General features: G+C 42.6%; 1 protein-coding gene across 1 annotated transcript in view; it reads left to right on the top strand.

Annotated features, from left to right (window-relative positions):
* Positions 1-11,510: 11,510 nt before the first annotated feature.
* The window catches only part of SOX4 (SRY-box transcription factor 4), an 8,023-nt gene continuing 3,364 nt past the window's right edge, over positions 11,511-16,169 (top strand). The window contains exon 1 of the mRNA XM_038388212.2: positions 11,511-16,169. This exon is cut by the window's right edge and continues 3,364 nt beyond it. Coding sequence (XP_038244140.1) covers positions 15,715-16,169 — 455 coding nt within the window. The 5' untranslated portion in view covers positions 11,511-15,714.

Genomic DNA, 16,169 nt, shown 5'->3' with positions numbered 1-16,169 from the left:
TGGCACCTTAGAGACTAACAAATTTATTAGAGCATAAGCTTTCGTGAGCTACAGCTCACTTCATCAGATGCTCACGAAAGCTTATGCTCTAATAAATTTGTTAGTCTCTAAGGTGCCACAAGTACTCCTTTTCCTTTTGCAAATACAGACTAACACGGCTGCTACTCTGAAACCTGGTAGACTGTAGGTAAGTGGAAACAAAAGTTTGGAATAATTGAGAATCTATTGCTCACTTCTAGAAACTGCAGACAAACAGACATACTCATTAGGAGTGAGTACGTCTGTTTATCTTCAAGTAGCTGCTTCATACTACAGTGAAAGAACACAAGAAAGCTTTAGGGGTTGTCCTGGGTTTTGTAAGTGATTCTACTGATGGAAACAGGGAAAATGCAAATCTCCTAGCTGCTGCCATAGACTCCTGAGCAGAACAAATGCATGTAATGACAACCATAAATGTTTCCATGAAAACAAACCTTTACTCCAAATTCTTTCCTCGATATATGTACAGATCTCATTGTCTGCAATATGTATGCATCTAAGGACAGAATTTGATCCTTATTTTTCAGGATATTACTTAAAATCAAGTTCATACAGACTGATTGTATTTAGGAAACTAAGAGCCCAATCCATCATAGTGCTAAGCACCTCTCAAGAGGTGCTGAGTATCTTCAACAACCAGGAGTTGATGTACTCTACACCTGGAAGAATTGGACCCTACTTAGCAATGGCTCATTCTTTTCTACACTCAGCAGCTTTCTTGATCCCCTCTTTACAACATTAAGAGCCCAGAAAGAAAATGTTATGTTTCGAAAATTCCAAATGTTAGATCCAGAGAAAATATATGAAAATGGAACATGTTGATCAAAATCTATTTTTGATCACCATAATGGATTCTTCATTAACCATTTTCATTCTAAATCAAGTGCACTAAATAATGAAAAATCCAAAACACTGAAATTCAAATTCAGCAGCTAAATATGAAAGTTAGGACTGTTAGCAATAATTTCTATAGCTCTGAGGCAGGATAAATACTAAAAGGAAATAGTTTACTTGATGGTTAGTAACATATTAACTGACACCAACTGTTACAGCTGCAAATAAAACAAATGCATGATAAGATTAGGTATGTCGATTGCACCTGGCCATCTATAAATTGCTGCGTGATTTCCACTAGTCACTGTGATAAATCTGCAATAACTGCTTTTCACTTTGGTAAACCATGAAGAGAGAACTTTTGTGCCATTTGTACAAACCGATTTATTTTTCTATTTAGCACCAAGTTTTTTGCCTGGTATTAGATCACTGGTTTACAAGAATAAAAGTGCAAGTAGAACAAACAAGTTTGTACCTCACTTGTGTATGTTGATTTACTCATCTACAGCTGTACACTTCAGCTAAAGTCAAACAAACAGTTTACAATGAAATTACCTACAAGATTGTTGTTATGAAACCTTGCCATCTTTTTCTTCCTGCAGATTAATAACTTGTTCATGATTTATGCAGGCACAGTGGTCACAATCTTAAAGTTTCTTTTGAGTTACAGTTCCACAAATAGTACTCCATTTTTCAGTATAGAGAATATCTCCCAAACCAGTAGAATCTTTGAAAACAGAAGAAACTTGTAAAGCGACCAATGTAAGCACATAACGTAACCCACACAGGACCAAATCCAACTCCCTGCCTCCACAGGTGAAGGCTTGTCAAATGCATTAGGACAGTGGTTCCACTGCATAGCAGAGTTAAGGAGGTGTAGGACATTGGCAGCCATGGCAGGGTGTCCAAAACCTCCTGCACAACATGGACCACCAATCCACGGGTGCTTCCAGCTGGCTGAGACAGGAAGGATTGGGACAGAGCAGGGAGTACATGGGGGTAGGACTAATGGCTCTGCCACTATGTATTCTTTCCACTGACCACTTTCTCTATGCAGCTCTGGTACAGGAGCAACATGCATGGAGCATCTCTGCTACCACTCATGGTCCTGGAAGGAAGGACTCCTTTCCCTTCTCCAACTGTGGAAACCTTTTGCTGCCCACCCTGGCTAATTGTCTAAGTACATGGGTGGGGCAGGGGAACTTCCCTTTCAATAAATATTGCTGAAAAATATCAGGATAGTCTAATAGTAGCTTTTTGTCTAGTGCTGCACTTGTAGAATGGGTTCTGCTAAAGATTTGTGTGCTTAAACTTCCTTGCTGACCATTGACTTTACATCAACATACAGATAGATCTCACAAATTACTGGTGTATCCATTTCCTCCACAGAAGCACTATGAATCTGAACTGAAACTGTGAGTCATTAATTTTCTTAAATAACTAGATACCTGGACCAAATTCAGGCACTTTTAGATTTGGCACAAAACAGACTCAAAAGGAATATTAACAGTATTCCCATATTATAAATGTCAACTTCTCCCTTCCTCCAGAACAGGAGTAATCTGCATGGTAAAGGGGTGCCTGGAATCATGACATGTCAGGGCAAGTGTCCTTTATAATGCATGGATCATAGCTTCAGCTCTCGTGGATCAGGAGAGGAATAGCACTCATGAAAGTTTTAGGAAAGCCAGAATCAAAGTTCTTTCTTTGTCCACCTTATGCTTTAGCTTTTCTGGTATACAGGAGGCATACACACCAGCCAAAATTTAGCTCTAGGGGCTTGCTATACAGGTCTCCAAACTATAGAATAAATGTATCCATTGCGCTGACTGCCAGGAAGCAACCTCTATGTTGAAGTGATCATTAATGTAAACTGATTCTTCCATCCCTGAAAAGTGCATGTGGCTATAGCCTCAGGTCAGCAGCATTTGTGATGGTATACCCACCAGAATCAGACCGATTTACCCCAAATGCATAACTTTTCTGTTTGCTATCAGTAGATTTTGATCAGTTATAGAGAAACTTCGTTACAGCTGAGCTGATGAGTAATTTGCATACAGGACCTGTGTGACTAAATGACTTTCTGGATCCAAATGTTAAATTTTGGCTCCAAATTGCTTATTGACTGAAATGTAAAATCTGCTTTTCTCATTTCTTTGTAATTGTGGTTTAAAAATAACTGGAGCATGGTTGGTTCATTTGCATAATTCCAGTCTCCCATTTATCCAATCAGTATTTGATACGCAGTTAGTCAAGCATACATCTAACAAGATGTCCTATATCCTAACTAGAGCATTGTAGAATATAGCAGTCCTTATTAAATTATAAGTTCCAGTACTAATGCCAGTTTATATCCAGTGCAGTAATAGTTAGGAATCCCATTTAGCACCTATACCCCAAAACAAGGAAAATATCAGGGGGAAAAATAAAGTAGCTATTTACATGTATAGACACACAGGTTAAACACTCACCAGGTCTGGCAGGTGTACAAATGTCATAACTCCTCCCACAGCCAGATGCTTAGAAATCTGAAAATCCAAAGGGCAAAATCTGATATCTGTTCAGCTGCCCTGATCTGCTATTATTCTGAAGTTAAAAAAAGAAAAAGATTCAGCTTTTTCAACTTTTGTTTTAATTGGTTTCTGATGCCTAGTTAGGACAGTTTCTTGCCGTAAAATGTATGAACCGAAGCTATAAGTGTTACGATATATTGAAAGGTTTCACAGTGGTAGCTGTAGTAGTCTGTATCAGCAAAAAAATAAATAAATATGAGGAGTACTTGTGGCACCTTAGATTAACAAATGTATCTGGGGATAAGCTTTCGTGGGCTAAAACCCACTTCATCGGATTCATACCGTATTTTCCACTGCATGCACCCGATGAAGTGGGTTTTAGTCCACGAAAGCTTATGCCCAAGTAAATTTGTTAGTCTCTAAGGTGCCACAAGTACTCCTCATTGTAGTTTTTTCTGATACATTGAAAGTACCTGATTTTTAAGCAGTCTTTAGCAATGTAAAATAGATACTGGAGCTTCCTTCTGTCCTGTCAAGAGGATTTATTACTTCTGATAGCAATTAATCAAAATTAAATACAAAAATGTACTGATGTAAATTCAAACATCCTGCCTCACTTAAGCATACCTGACACATTAAGATTAATCATACGCACTGCCTGAATGTGACAGGTATCAATATTCTATAGAAAATTGTATAGAACTCTTCACTTTTACTGGAATTGTGTTAAAAGATATAGAATTCTAAGAGCAAAAGTAGAAGTAGAAAATACTTATTTATTCATAGTTAAAATTTTAAGTCTTACTCCACATAAACTCTATAGTCAAGGTAAGATAAGTTACAGGATACACATGTATGGACATAACTGCCATTTAAAAAGTTTATGCACAAAAAAAAAAAAAAAGTATACTTACTAGTTTTAACACCTTTACTGATCTTTTAGATAAATAAGAAGGGAAGACACTGTTTCGTTTGCCCTGGACACAAACAACATAGTAAAGAAATCTTGTTTTTAAAAAAAAAATTCTCCCTCATTTTGGACTAAAACATACGTTTTGCATCACCCTTCAAAAGCTTACTGTTTTCTTCTTTGGCATTCTAAATTGTACACCAGAAATGCCAAATCAGGAAAATGAAGCTGTGAAGAATATTATTTGTGCCACAGAATCTAACCCCACATTTTTTAAAGTCTGTAGTGTAGAAAGGGCAGGTTTAAATTGTGGAGCACTGAGTAATTTTATCCCAGCAGTTACTACAAGTGTTATAGTCTAGAGCAGGGTCTCAAACACGTGACCCGCAAAGTTATTTCCTGCGGCCCACCATAACTCCCCTTATCCCCTGCCGCCGCTCTTCCACTACCTTCCAGCACTTCCCGCCACCAAACAGCTGTTTGGCGGTGCTTAGGACTTTCCAAGAGGGAAGGGGGAGGAGTGGGGATGCAGCAGGGCCGGGGCAGGGAGGGGAAGAGGTGGGGCAGAGGTGGGGCTCATGGAAGGGTTGAAGTGGGGGCAGGGCTCGGGGGCTTTTGTATCTTTGTATGAAAAAGGTATCAGTGATGCGGCTCTTGGGCCAATGTACTAGTCTTCATGTGGCCCTTGTGGTGATTTGAGTTTGAGATCCCTGGTCTAGAGAGACAAGACATAGTAAGCCAAATCTTAGTAATTGTCTCTTAAGGTCAATGCAGGGATGTGACTCCCACTATTTAGTTACATGGGGTTCTTTCCATGCAGCTGGGGATCAATATAATTAAAGATAAGCAAAACAATCAGTTAATATTGAAGGGGGGGAGAAAAAATTAGCAAAACCAAATCAGCACACAAAATAAGCAGCAAGCAATGGTTACTTCACTTACAATCTCTTGTATGTTGCTCTGTGGAGAGCTTTCAAAAGAAACTGCACCTTAAGAGTTTGGCCAACCCTGGTGGGTACACTCTTCTCTAGTTAAAACCAAAGTATATTATTCCCCAAATGTGTAGAGTTCTGTCTTAGTATATCATAAGGAACAAAAACAAAATTCCTTTGTCCAAATAGCTGGTGAATTCTGTTTAGTTTAGCAGGAATAAACCAAACAGTTTATAAAAGGGCAAAGGTAACCGATCTTAACTGTTTACACAACCCCACAGTTCAGACTATGGGAACGTGAATTCCAAGACACTTTAGAGTGCTGCGCTGTAATTCCCCCATTTGGATGCTGCTGGTGTGAACTAAAAGGTATTTAGTTTGTTTTAATATAGTCCTCTTTCAAAGGAGGCTACACTAATGCAAACTAGATACCTTTTAGGCCTGGTTTACACATGAAAATTAAGTTGGCTTAACTACATCACTCAGGGGTGTAAAAAAGCCTAACCCAAGCGGCATAGTTAAGCCGACCTACCCCCAGTGTAGATAGTGCTAGGTCAACAGAAGAATTCTTCTGTCAACCTAGCTACTGCTTCTCATGGAGGTGGATAACTCCCTCCCATTGGAGTAGGTTGTGCCTGAAGTGCTGCAGCAGCACAGTTGTATCGCTGTAGCATTTCATGGGCAGACATACTGAGTTCATGCCAGGAGCATCCACATGGGGAAATTACAGAGCAACACTCCAATGCATGCTTCAATTCACACCACCAAAGTCTAAACTGTGGAGCTGTGTAGACAAGCTCAAAGTCCTATGAAACTGAAGGAAGTTTTAACTCGGTTACTTAAAAAGAAGCCATTCAAGGAACTCGAGACAGGCAAATTAACGAATATTAATCTTAAATTCAAATAAAATTCCACTATTTGTTTACTGAGGTTAGGCTATGTCTATACGATGGACCTTACATCGGCACAGCTGTACCACGGCAGCTCTGCCGCTGGAAGGTCTCCTGTGAGGCTGCTCTCCTGTCGGCATAATTAAACCACCCCCAACAAGTTGTGGTAGCAATGTTGGCGGGGGACGCTCTCCTGCCAACAGCAATGTCCACGCTGGTGCTATTGTTGGTGGAAACTTATGTCACTTGGGGGCTTTTTCCTCCACACCCCTGGCCAACAAGAGTTTTGCTGACAAGTGCTGGTGTAGACAAAGCCTTAGCTTATGTCTCCTTTCCAGGAGTATCTTATATTACAATAGCATTTCAATATCCCACTGAAATTATTTCAAAAACAAATTTAAATCGAATCAATTGGCAGTACTTTTACACCTCCTTCTCACCAATGATGCTGAAGTCTTAGTGAAGTCCTATTCACAAGCAGTGCTGGGCTGGATATTTGCTGCTGCTTGAGGCTGTATAGTGGCTTTTTCTTCTTAACTGTCTTGTTGATGCAGTTTGCTTACTTCTGGAGATAGGATGAAATGAACAGGTCAAGGTGAGACGAGTGCTGAAAGTGTAGGATTGTAGGCATGCATAAAGGTAAGAGTATAAGCGTGACTAGGCATTTGTGTAAAGAGCCTAAGGGTTCAGAGAAAATTCTTCTTTCCATAGTCTCACTGAAGGTACAAAGCACATCTTTTTCAGGGTACTGACTGGATTCAAAGAGACTCCACTTTTATGACTCAAGTTACGTATTAAGGATAATACATCCTTAAGCATCACTCTTTTCCGATTCCGAATAGAGGGCATCCTCATTCTTTTACACAACCAAGTCCCTTTCTCAAACACATCCAACCAATTTTTTTTAGGATTTCTTGAGATAAAGATCACATCTATACTATGCTGGTGTCTTGCACAAGGAATAGGGTGGCCATTCACACGTTCCAGTACCCCCAGGAATGGCATGGACCTGACCCAACCCCAAAACCACATTTGGGGCGCTAGCCATGCAAAAAGATTATTATCCAGTTTATAACTGGACAAATGACCTCCCTCACAAGGATGGGGTCAGCCACCTCTTGAGCACCTACTCATGGCCAGAGGTATCTCTGCAGCACCCTGCCTATGTTTCCCCTCTTATTTCTTAAAGAAACTCAAAAACAACCCAAAGTTCATTGAAACACTTCTCCTCTGGGGGGGGGGCTAATTTATTCAGCTCTCAGGGGACACAGTGGTCCTTCAAGGCCACCCAGTTCAGTATTTGTCTCTTTCCCTTGGGTAGAGCAGCCCTCTACTCTCCTTCCCAGAGCTGGGTCCTAATTAAACAGTCATTTTCAGGCTTTACCTGGCTGGAGTTCAGTCTCCTGGCTCTGACTTCTCAACTCTCATCTATTAATCTCTGCCCTACAGCAGCCTCTCTTGCTCCCTGTAGTTACCCGAGTTTCCCCCCTTCACTGCAGCTTCCCGCTGCCATTAATAGGGGAATCATCTGCCCTTCATCAGGCACCATCCATGCGGATAACATGGCACAGGTGGGTTGGAGCAGTTCCTTCAGTAATCAGGGTTAGCTGGCCCAGGCATCCAGCCCTTAAAAGGTAAGCCACCCTAAACTGTTCTGTTCTTTGAGAAAACAATCTTGTGCTTGTTGACCTTTCTGAGCAAATGGTTCCCTAACTTACTGCATTTGTAGTACATTTACAACTTGCTGTTGAGGACCCCTATCAAATATTATATGCAAGGCAAAAATCACAACACTTTTACACCTTTTAAAACATAGTATAAAAGAAAACAGTACAGAATATTAGAGCAATATAGCTGTATTCCTGTCAGTGTAAACACATTTGCAGGTAATAAATAGGCTTTCTGGACATAAATGTCATCCTTTTTCACATTTTTGGCGCTTGTCATAGGTTGACAAAAAACACAGATTTCCTAGGAATTTCCTTAATTAGATAATTTCATTGCAGTAAATAAGCAACCAGAAACATAAGCAGGTGAAGCAAACTACTCTCCAAGAATCCCATGCATAAAATAACATCTCCTAAATTCAGTGGTGAAATTAAGAAGGTAATAACTAAAGTGAGAACAACAAATTGTATAACCATATTTGTTAGTTATGAATAACTATATTATTAACCAATATAGAAGCCTATCCCCTACACAAAGCTTGCCTTATTATTTAGTGTTGGTCCTTGTGTGTAGTTTTTGTCTCTGGCAGGGAGACCGATTTGGAATGGGGAGAAAAGGGGGGGGGGGTTTAAAAGAGACAGAAAGGGACAATTGGGGAAACAAAGCCCTACTCAGACGCTACCTTCCTGTGTGAAGGAAGCAAAGGAACAACCCCGACCATAGAACTACAGGGCCTTTTGAAATGCCACAAAATCAAGATGGGTTTCAGAGGAGCAGCCGTGTTAGTCTGTATCCGCAAAAAGAAAAGGAGGACTTGTGGCACCTTAGAGACTAACACATTTATTAGAGCATAAGCTTTCGTGAGCTACAGCTCACTTTATGTTCACACTTCAACCCAGGCTACCCGATTACCCTTTGCACCAGGAGTACATCTACACACTGGACCCCAAAGGGGGAGAAATCCGATACAAAATTCGGGCTGCCCCAAGTCTCCCCCCTTCAAAGGCTCAGGAATTGTTCCAAAGCCAATGTAGAGTCTTTCACCCCAAACAAATATGTAGGTAAAATTCAACTGCGGCTCCTCTCCTCGGCCGCCCCCAACCCCACGCACTGGTTGAAGTACCTAGCGAGATTTTACGCGCTTGTCTCGCCGCGGGCGGATTTAATTTTGCAAGGCGAGACCAACCACTGCCCCAGACTGCAGCAGCCTGCCGCCTGGTCCCTTGCCGGGAAACGCGCCATCTGGAGCCCCAGGCTGCGGCTGAGCTTGAGCCGCATCTCCCGGGCCCATGCTCGGGTCATTACAAAACAAAAACGGGGCCTGAGGCCGGGGAGGGGTGAATTCCACCCTCGCCCGGCTGAGGCGGGCGCGGCAGCTGAGCCAGCACGGAGCGAGGGCGTAGGGAAAGCTAAGGCAGCTCCAGCCGCCCAGGCAAGAAAACCACCTCGTGCGCCTGCCCCGGCCCGCGCCGAGGCTGCAGCGCGCGCTCCCTGGCCCGCGCCCCGCCCCCTCGCCCCTGTGCCTGGCTGGCTGTCACCGGGCTAGACCGGCGGAGCCTGCGCCTCTCCGACGCCAGCCGCCCCGCGCCACCTGCCTGTCTCGCGCCGCCACGCGCCACGCGCCACGCGCCCGGCCCCTTCCTTTCCCCCAGACCAGCGTCGCGTGGCCGCGGTTTACGCTTCCTCCTCTGCCCCCTCCGCAGCCATGGCTAGGCATCGGATCTCTCCCCGCCCCCCCACCCCCTCTTTGTAGCCTGGGGGGACGTGCAAGAAAAAGGGAAGCGAGTAACAGCGAGAGTTTCCTCCACGTGCAGCCCCAGGGCCGATATATCTAGCGCTGCCGGGCGCGTGCAGTGAGTTGGCGGGTGGTATGTGTGCATTGGACTGGAGGTGTGTGAGTCACTGGCGTTGGACTGGCGGTTCCTGACTGTGTTCGGGACTGGGAGGGTGCGGGGATTACATGCCTTGGGTTGGAGCGGTTATATGCGCATTAGATTAGCGCTTCTTTGCATGCCTGCGATTGGGAAAGCGGGGGCATATTGCGCGCACTGGCTTGGAGGGCTCCATATTCCCCCCCCCCCCGTATCCCTTATTGCTCTAAAGCGGGTAGGTTGACCAGCCGTTTTTAAACTGTGCAAATAGGGATAAAACAATGCGTGGTAAGGGTTTTAAATCTCTCCGTTGGGCGACTTTCAGCCACGGCGCTAACGGGCTGGCGACAGCGCCTTTCCGCGCAGGAAAGTGGTAGGGACTCTTGCTGAAGGCTCCTTATTTGCATGCGGTGCGCCTGGCTCCGGGAGCTGTGAACTCAAAGTTCAGCTGCACCATGTCAAGCCCTGAAAAGCTTCTCCACACTGACGCCAGAGGTAACCTTCGAAAGCGACCTGTTACCTACCTGCCATCTGGTGCCTCATCTTCTGTTCCTGCTCAAACTTCACCCCTCCTCCTCCCACAGGTGCTTTGATCCTTACGGAAACCAAAGGGTTCTTTTAAGCTAAACGCTGCCTTGTTTTTCTAGAAGCGGCTGCATCAGCTTCCTCTGTTTCCAGTTTCTCTCCGTGACCCCATCACAACCCTCTGGGGAGAAAACAGGAAAAGGAGGGGGGAGAATGGAATAAATAGCTTCAGCGTTTGCTGCTCTGGGGATTCAGACACAATCTGCTTTGCTGCCCTTCGCTGTGCATTTATAGTGGGGAAGGGGAAATGGGAGGGTCAGGTTTTTCCCCCAGCAGCTTTCAAGAGACAAGTGATCTGAAAGCTTAGAACCGAATTGTCTATTAAATCTTATCCTACGCTCTACTATGGAAAATACATCAGGAATCAGGAAAACAACAATTACGAGTTTGGATGTTTATAGATTTATAAATAAAATACATGATCTATACCATAACAACATAAAGCATACACTTGTAGAGTTAAATCATACTGCAGTGGAGATGCATGCACTCTATATTTACAATGTACACACTCTACATTCAATATCTACATTAAGCACTATGTAAAGATACAGCAGTACACTGTATGTTTAAAATATATGTGGTATGGATGTGATATTTACTAGAGTAAATATCTGTACAGCAGTATACTGTATTGTAACTACATACGGAAATGGTATTCTGTGCGCAGGCATTAATAAGAACACTGACTTCAGAAGGAATCAGCCATTCCCCCAAGTTCCGGGATTCACAGAAACTAGTTGAACATTTTGGCACTGTAAGGTGTAATTGACTATATAGTCACTTTTAAGGTCATGATCGCTTCTTATTCATAATTTCTTAGACTTACTGTCCAGTCATTATACTTGCAAGAGAGAGAAGTTTTTAAATGTGGCTTCCAATTCATTTCTCTCCGTCTACACAATCGGAAAAAAAAAAAAAAAAACCTTCAGCAGCTGCCATGTAAGGTTGAGCAACATTAATCCTTGTTTTGAGAAAAAGAAAAGATCTGCTGCATTATTAAATCAGACATTTTAACTGATGGAACCATCTTTGTACCTTGCTAATTCTTAAGTAAAACTTCAGTGTCTTTATTTTTCATAGTGTGGCTGTGTCCTGAGGACATTTATATGGATAATTGGTTTACTGACTACTCCTCTGTTTTATAAGCAAGAGATAATCTAACACAATAAATTGTAAACTCTAGTTTTCAGATACAAGTATAATAATTGAATTAATAACAATAAAGACAGTGCTTAATTTGTGCCAGGGCTGAGCCCTGGCACCTCTAGGCTTGGTAGTTCAGCACCTCTGGGCTTGCTGCATCAGTTATGAAAGTAAAAACATTGCTTGAGCCCCAGCACCTCTTTCATTACAAATTAAGCACTGAATAAGACCTTAATTTTCCTTGTCAGTTTGAGATTTTCTGTCAACTGAAAAGTGCTTAACCTGTGTGTGTTATTCCTCATGAGAGGTCCTTTCTAGAAACCCACTGGAATTCTTTCAGAAACTTTAGAGCTGTAAGGTGCTCAGTAAAATGGGGGTAGGGGAGGACAGAACCTTAGATTTGTCAGATCCACGTTTTCCCACGTTTACTTCTTTGTACAGAAGAGGCTCAGCTCTGCCACCTAGCGTCCTTTTTTCCACCCCCAGACTTGGAAAACCTACAGCTCCAGTCCTTTTAAGTTATTAAACGTGGAGAGATTTTGACAGCGCTGTTAAAACTGCCTTTTAGCTGAAAGCAGAATGTTCGCACTTTACTTATATGTTAAATTTCTTTGGCCACTCTGAATGGTTCTCAACCCACGTTCAATAATTAAGAATGGAAACCATGATTAACTTAAAGTACACTGCCAAGAAATGTAATAAAATATTTTTAAAATGTTAGTTGTGATTACAAGGTTCAAAATTTTACCAACCATTTTACCTTTTTTCTTTTAGCAAAAATTGATTTTCCCTTCCCACGCACATACTCTTTGAACGGAGATAAAACCTGACATGACTGTTTTCATTAACATAAACATTGATTTATATTGCCACAGTAGTGATAGTGATCAAGACCCTGCTTCTGGTGACAAATTTAGAGGAAAAGGTTCTTTTGGACTCATTTTTCTGTAGGTTTATTTGCTACACTTTGTATCTATCTCTACAAATTTCTTTAGGTGTGGTACCTTGATTTCTTCTTTAGCCTATTTAGAAAGATGAGGCTATTTTAGATATCTTGCAATTTAAATAAATTTACAGTTAGATTTTAACATATATTGAAATGTCTGTAGATACCCAAGATAACAAGCAAATAGGTGGACTTTGTTACTGGCTCTATTCAGTCACAGCTTTTTCAGGATTTTACACATGGATAGAAATGGTGTGAATAAAGTCAGTAGCACTTTATGACACCAAAATACTTTTGAACCTGTTTAGACTCCCACTGATTGCAATAGATGTAGGTACTTCATGAAGTAATATATTTAATGTCAGCACAGCTGTGAGGAAAATGGGCCAAATTCCTCTCTATACTGGTGTAAATCTCATGTAACTATACTGATGTTACTGGAATTGCCATTGTAACTGAGAAGAGACTTTGATCCAATGTTTGAAGAAGCTACTCCTGAACAGCCAGCAGACTGAATACAAAATATTAATTGTGTAGGCCCAACAATAAGAGACTACTGTCTTCAAAAAAAAATCAGTAATTTAGTTAGAGGTTTAAAACAACAAACATGGAGAGTAGATACTTAGAATTCACAGGAATTTTCTCAGCACTTCATAGCAGTTTTAGTTTGGTTCAAATTCGGAGCCTAAAAAATCATAGCTTGTATTCAAACTAAATTGTCTTTGAAAGGACACTATCATAGACTTTTCATTTTTGAAAAATGCATAACTTTTGTATGCTACTTTCTTAGAACCTTGAAAAGTTCCCTTCAATTTTTTTTTCTATTTAGCAAACATTATTTTCCCTGCTCTTTTTTCCCACTGGAAGTGAAATTGACATATGTGATTTGCTGAACAGCCTTTTGGTTACTGGCATAACCACTGATGTCGAGCAAAGTTTGGAGAAGAGTGATTTTTGTTGTTTTTTGGTGGGCCTATGCCTTTAACCCCAGAGTTTATTTAACTGGTGCTACTACAGAGGATGCAGGAGAGCTCTATAGCACAAATCATTATTACATTTTATCCTTTTAAAACTTTGATTGATTGATTGATTTTATTTACTGGAGGCAGCATGTTGGATTAAAATTATCCCTAAAATATCTGTTTTCCGTCAGGTTATAACAATTATAGCAAATAAGAGATTAGAGGCCTAAACTACTTTGACAGTGTTTTTAAAATAGACAAAAAGAATAAAGTACAAATCTGTTTGACAATTTAGATATCTGTCCTAATTAGAAAAAAAAATCAAAATAGCACCCACCCAATTTATAATCTTGTCTGTCATGTCTGCAAACCATTCTTTGTTGAATATATTGGTCACAGAGCAGCAACTTCCCACAAGAGATCCCCCTTTCCTTCCCTCATCAGATTAAAAACAAAACAAAACAGCTCTGTCACAATACTCACTGTGTACCAGAGGTGCTGCAAGAAGTTCAATGACAGATGTGGAAGAACTCTATCACCTTGCACCAGTGCACCCTGAACCAAGTAGGCTTGCCAGCAGACAGGATGCCTGTAGTACAATGATGAAGCAAACAGAAGGGTGTGAATGGTAAACATTAGCTAAGATAAATGCCTTTTCCTCCCACCCAGCTTCCAGAGGAAAATGAGATAGAAGCTATCCCCCCTACACAAAAATTACTTATAATTCTATTGTTATAATAACAGAACTGTGTCCCAAACTGTGTCCCATGGTTGATCCTTAATTTGAGCCCTGGAGAAAATGTGATCTGATTTCAATCATTGCAGCATTCAAAAAGCAATCTGCTTGGGAGGAATGGGAATCTTTGAATTTCCTACAAGCATTGCAAGTATTTTGTGTTAATTATAAGTGAATAAATTGTTGTAAGGAGTGTTATACAATGTATTAGCATCTGTGATACCCGAATGAATGTGAAAATATTTGTGATGACAGGTGTCTACCCACTTTCTCAGTGCCTTTTAAATCATTGATTTATGCTTGCTGTCTCTCCCTTCCCTTTCCCTTTTCTTCTGGTCCTTTCTCAGAATGAATCCTCTCCCAGAGGAACAGATTTTTTACACCACATGCTGATTTTTTTCCCTTTCTGTGCTGCAAGGAACTAATATTCACAGATAATCACTTTTCCCTTTATGCAGAAAGTAAAGCTGCCCATGTACACTATTTCACTTCTCCTCGTCCAACTTATCTAACATAAAGGATAGACTATATTTCCCCCTTCCCACCCCTCAATAGTTTAATGCATTATCACACACACACGGGAGTGGGAGGGAAGAGAAGAGGGGAGGAGAAATGCAAAAGGAAAAAGAGACTCAGAAATCTCAGCTGCACTTCTGGCCCTTTTAAAAAGTTTGCTCTGTAAATTGGAATGAGGTCAGATTTGGAGCTTCTCATTGCACGCGGTGATTATTATTGCATCGGGTTCCAAGCCAATAGCAGCCGGCGGGGTGGGGTTTGGCACGAGGAAGCGTTGGATACAGCGAGTGATTGGCCGGGGCGAGGACTGTGAAAGGATAAAGAGGCGCTAGGCGGAATTTGGGGTCCGCTCTAAGCTGCAGCAAGAGAAACAGTGTGAGGGGAAGAGGCCAATACCAGTAGCCCCGGTCTGTGTATGTGTCTCTCCTCTCTTTGGGGTTGTGCATGCAAAGGAAGGGAAAACGGGACTATATATATTTATCGCATTAGTCACCGTTCTTCCAACGGGGAAGGTACACATTTATTAATGCTACCCGGTTGCATGAGTGGGTTTTTATTTTTGTTCAGTACCTCTCAACAACCAAATAATTAACTGCACAAGCTCCTGATCACTGACTGCACAGCCACGAGTCCTGGAGATCGCTTTTTATTTTTATTTTTTTTTTGTTTTGATTTTTTGTGTGTATGTGTGTGTGTGTTGCCGGGCACAGTAGTGGGAGGCTTTACCAGCGCGTGTGCTGTTTTCCTGAAACATCTTGGGCAGAGAAAAAGCACTTGTGAACTGGAATCAACTGCTTCGGGAAGGGGAGGGGGGGACACTGACAAGAAGAGGGGGCATTGCAGCATTTTCTAAAGAAACTCTATGTCTGTTCCACTTTGAGCGCTGGCTGCTGCCCCTAAATTAATAGAGAGCAAAGGGGGAAGGACTGCACAGAGCGCTGGAGACGAGCCTGTCTGGAACTACAACTACTTAGCAGAGGGGCTGCGCGCTGGCGAAGGGCTGAACATTTTGCTGTGGTTTGGGACTGTCTGATTCGTTCCCCTTCCTTGTTGTACTTGTTAAAGTTGAGAGCATTTTTTTTTTTTTTTACGTTGCACTGGTGCCGAGCTGAGCCCCGGCGACGTCCCTGCAAGCCGCCGCCGCCGCGTGTGTGTGAGTCCCAGAGATGGTGCAGCAGACTAACAACGCGGAGAACACGGAAGCGCTTCTGGCCGGAGAGACCTCGGACTCCGGGGCCGGCATCGAGCTGGGCATCGCCTCCTCTCCCACGCCGGGCTCCACCGCTTCCACCGGGGGCAAGGCGGACGACCCGAGCTGGTGCAAGACCCCCAGCGGGCACATCAAGCGGCCCATGAACGCCTTCATGGTGTGGTCCCAGATCGAGAGGAGGAAGATCATGGAGCAGTCCCCGGACATGCACAACGCCGAGATCTCCAAGCGCCTGGGCAAGCGGTGGAAGCTGCTCAAGGACAGCGACAAGATCCCCTTCATCCGGGAGGCGGAGCGGCTGAGGCTCAAGCACATGGCGGACTATCCTGACTACAAGTACCGGCCCAGGAAGAAGGTGAAATCGGGGAACAGCTCCGCCAAGCCCGCCGAGAAAGCGGACAAGAGTGGCGG

Source organism: Dermochelys coriacea, chromosome 2 (assembly GCF_009764565.3).
Source record: "Dermochelys coriacea isolate rDerCor1 chromosome 2, rDerCor1.pri.v4, whole genome shotgun sequence".
NCBI classification, from domain to species: domain Eukaryota; kingdom Metazoa; phylum Chordata; order Testudines; family Dermochelyidae; genus Dermochelys; species Dermochelys coriacea.
The sequence above is the reverse complement of the archived record's forward strand: the minus strand, read 5'-3'. Positions and strand labels throughout refer to the sequence as shown.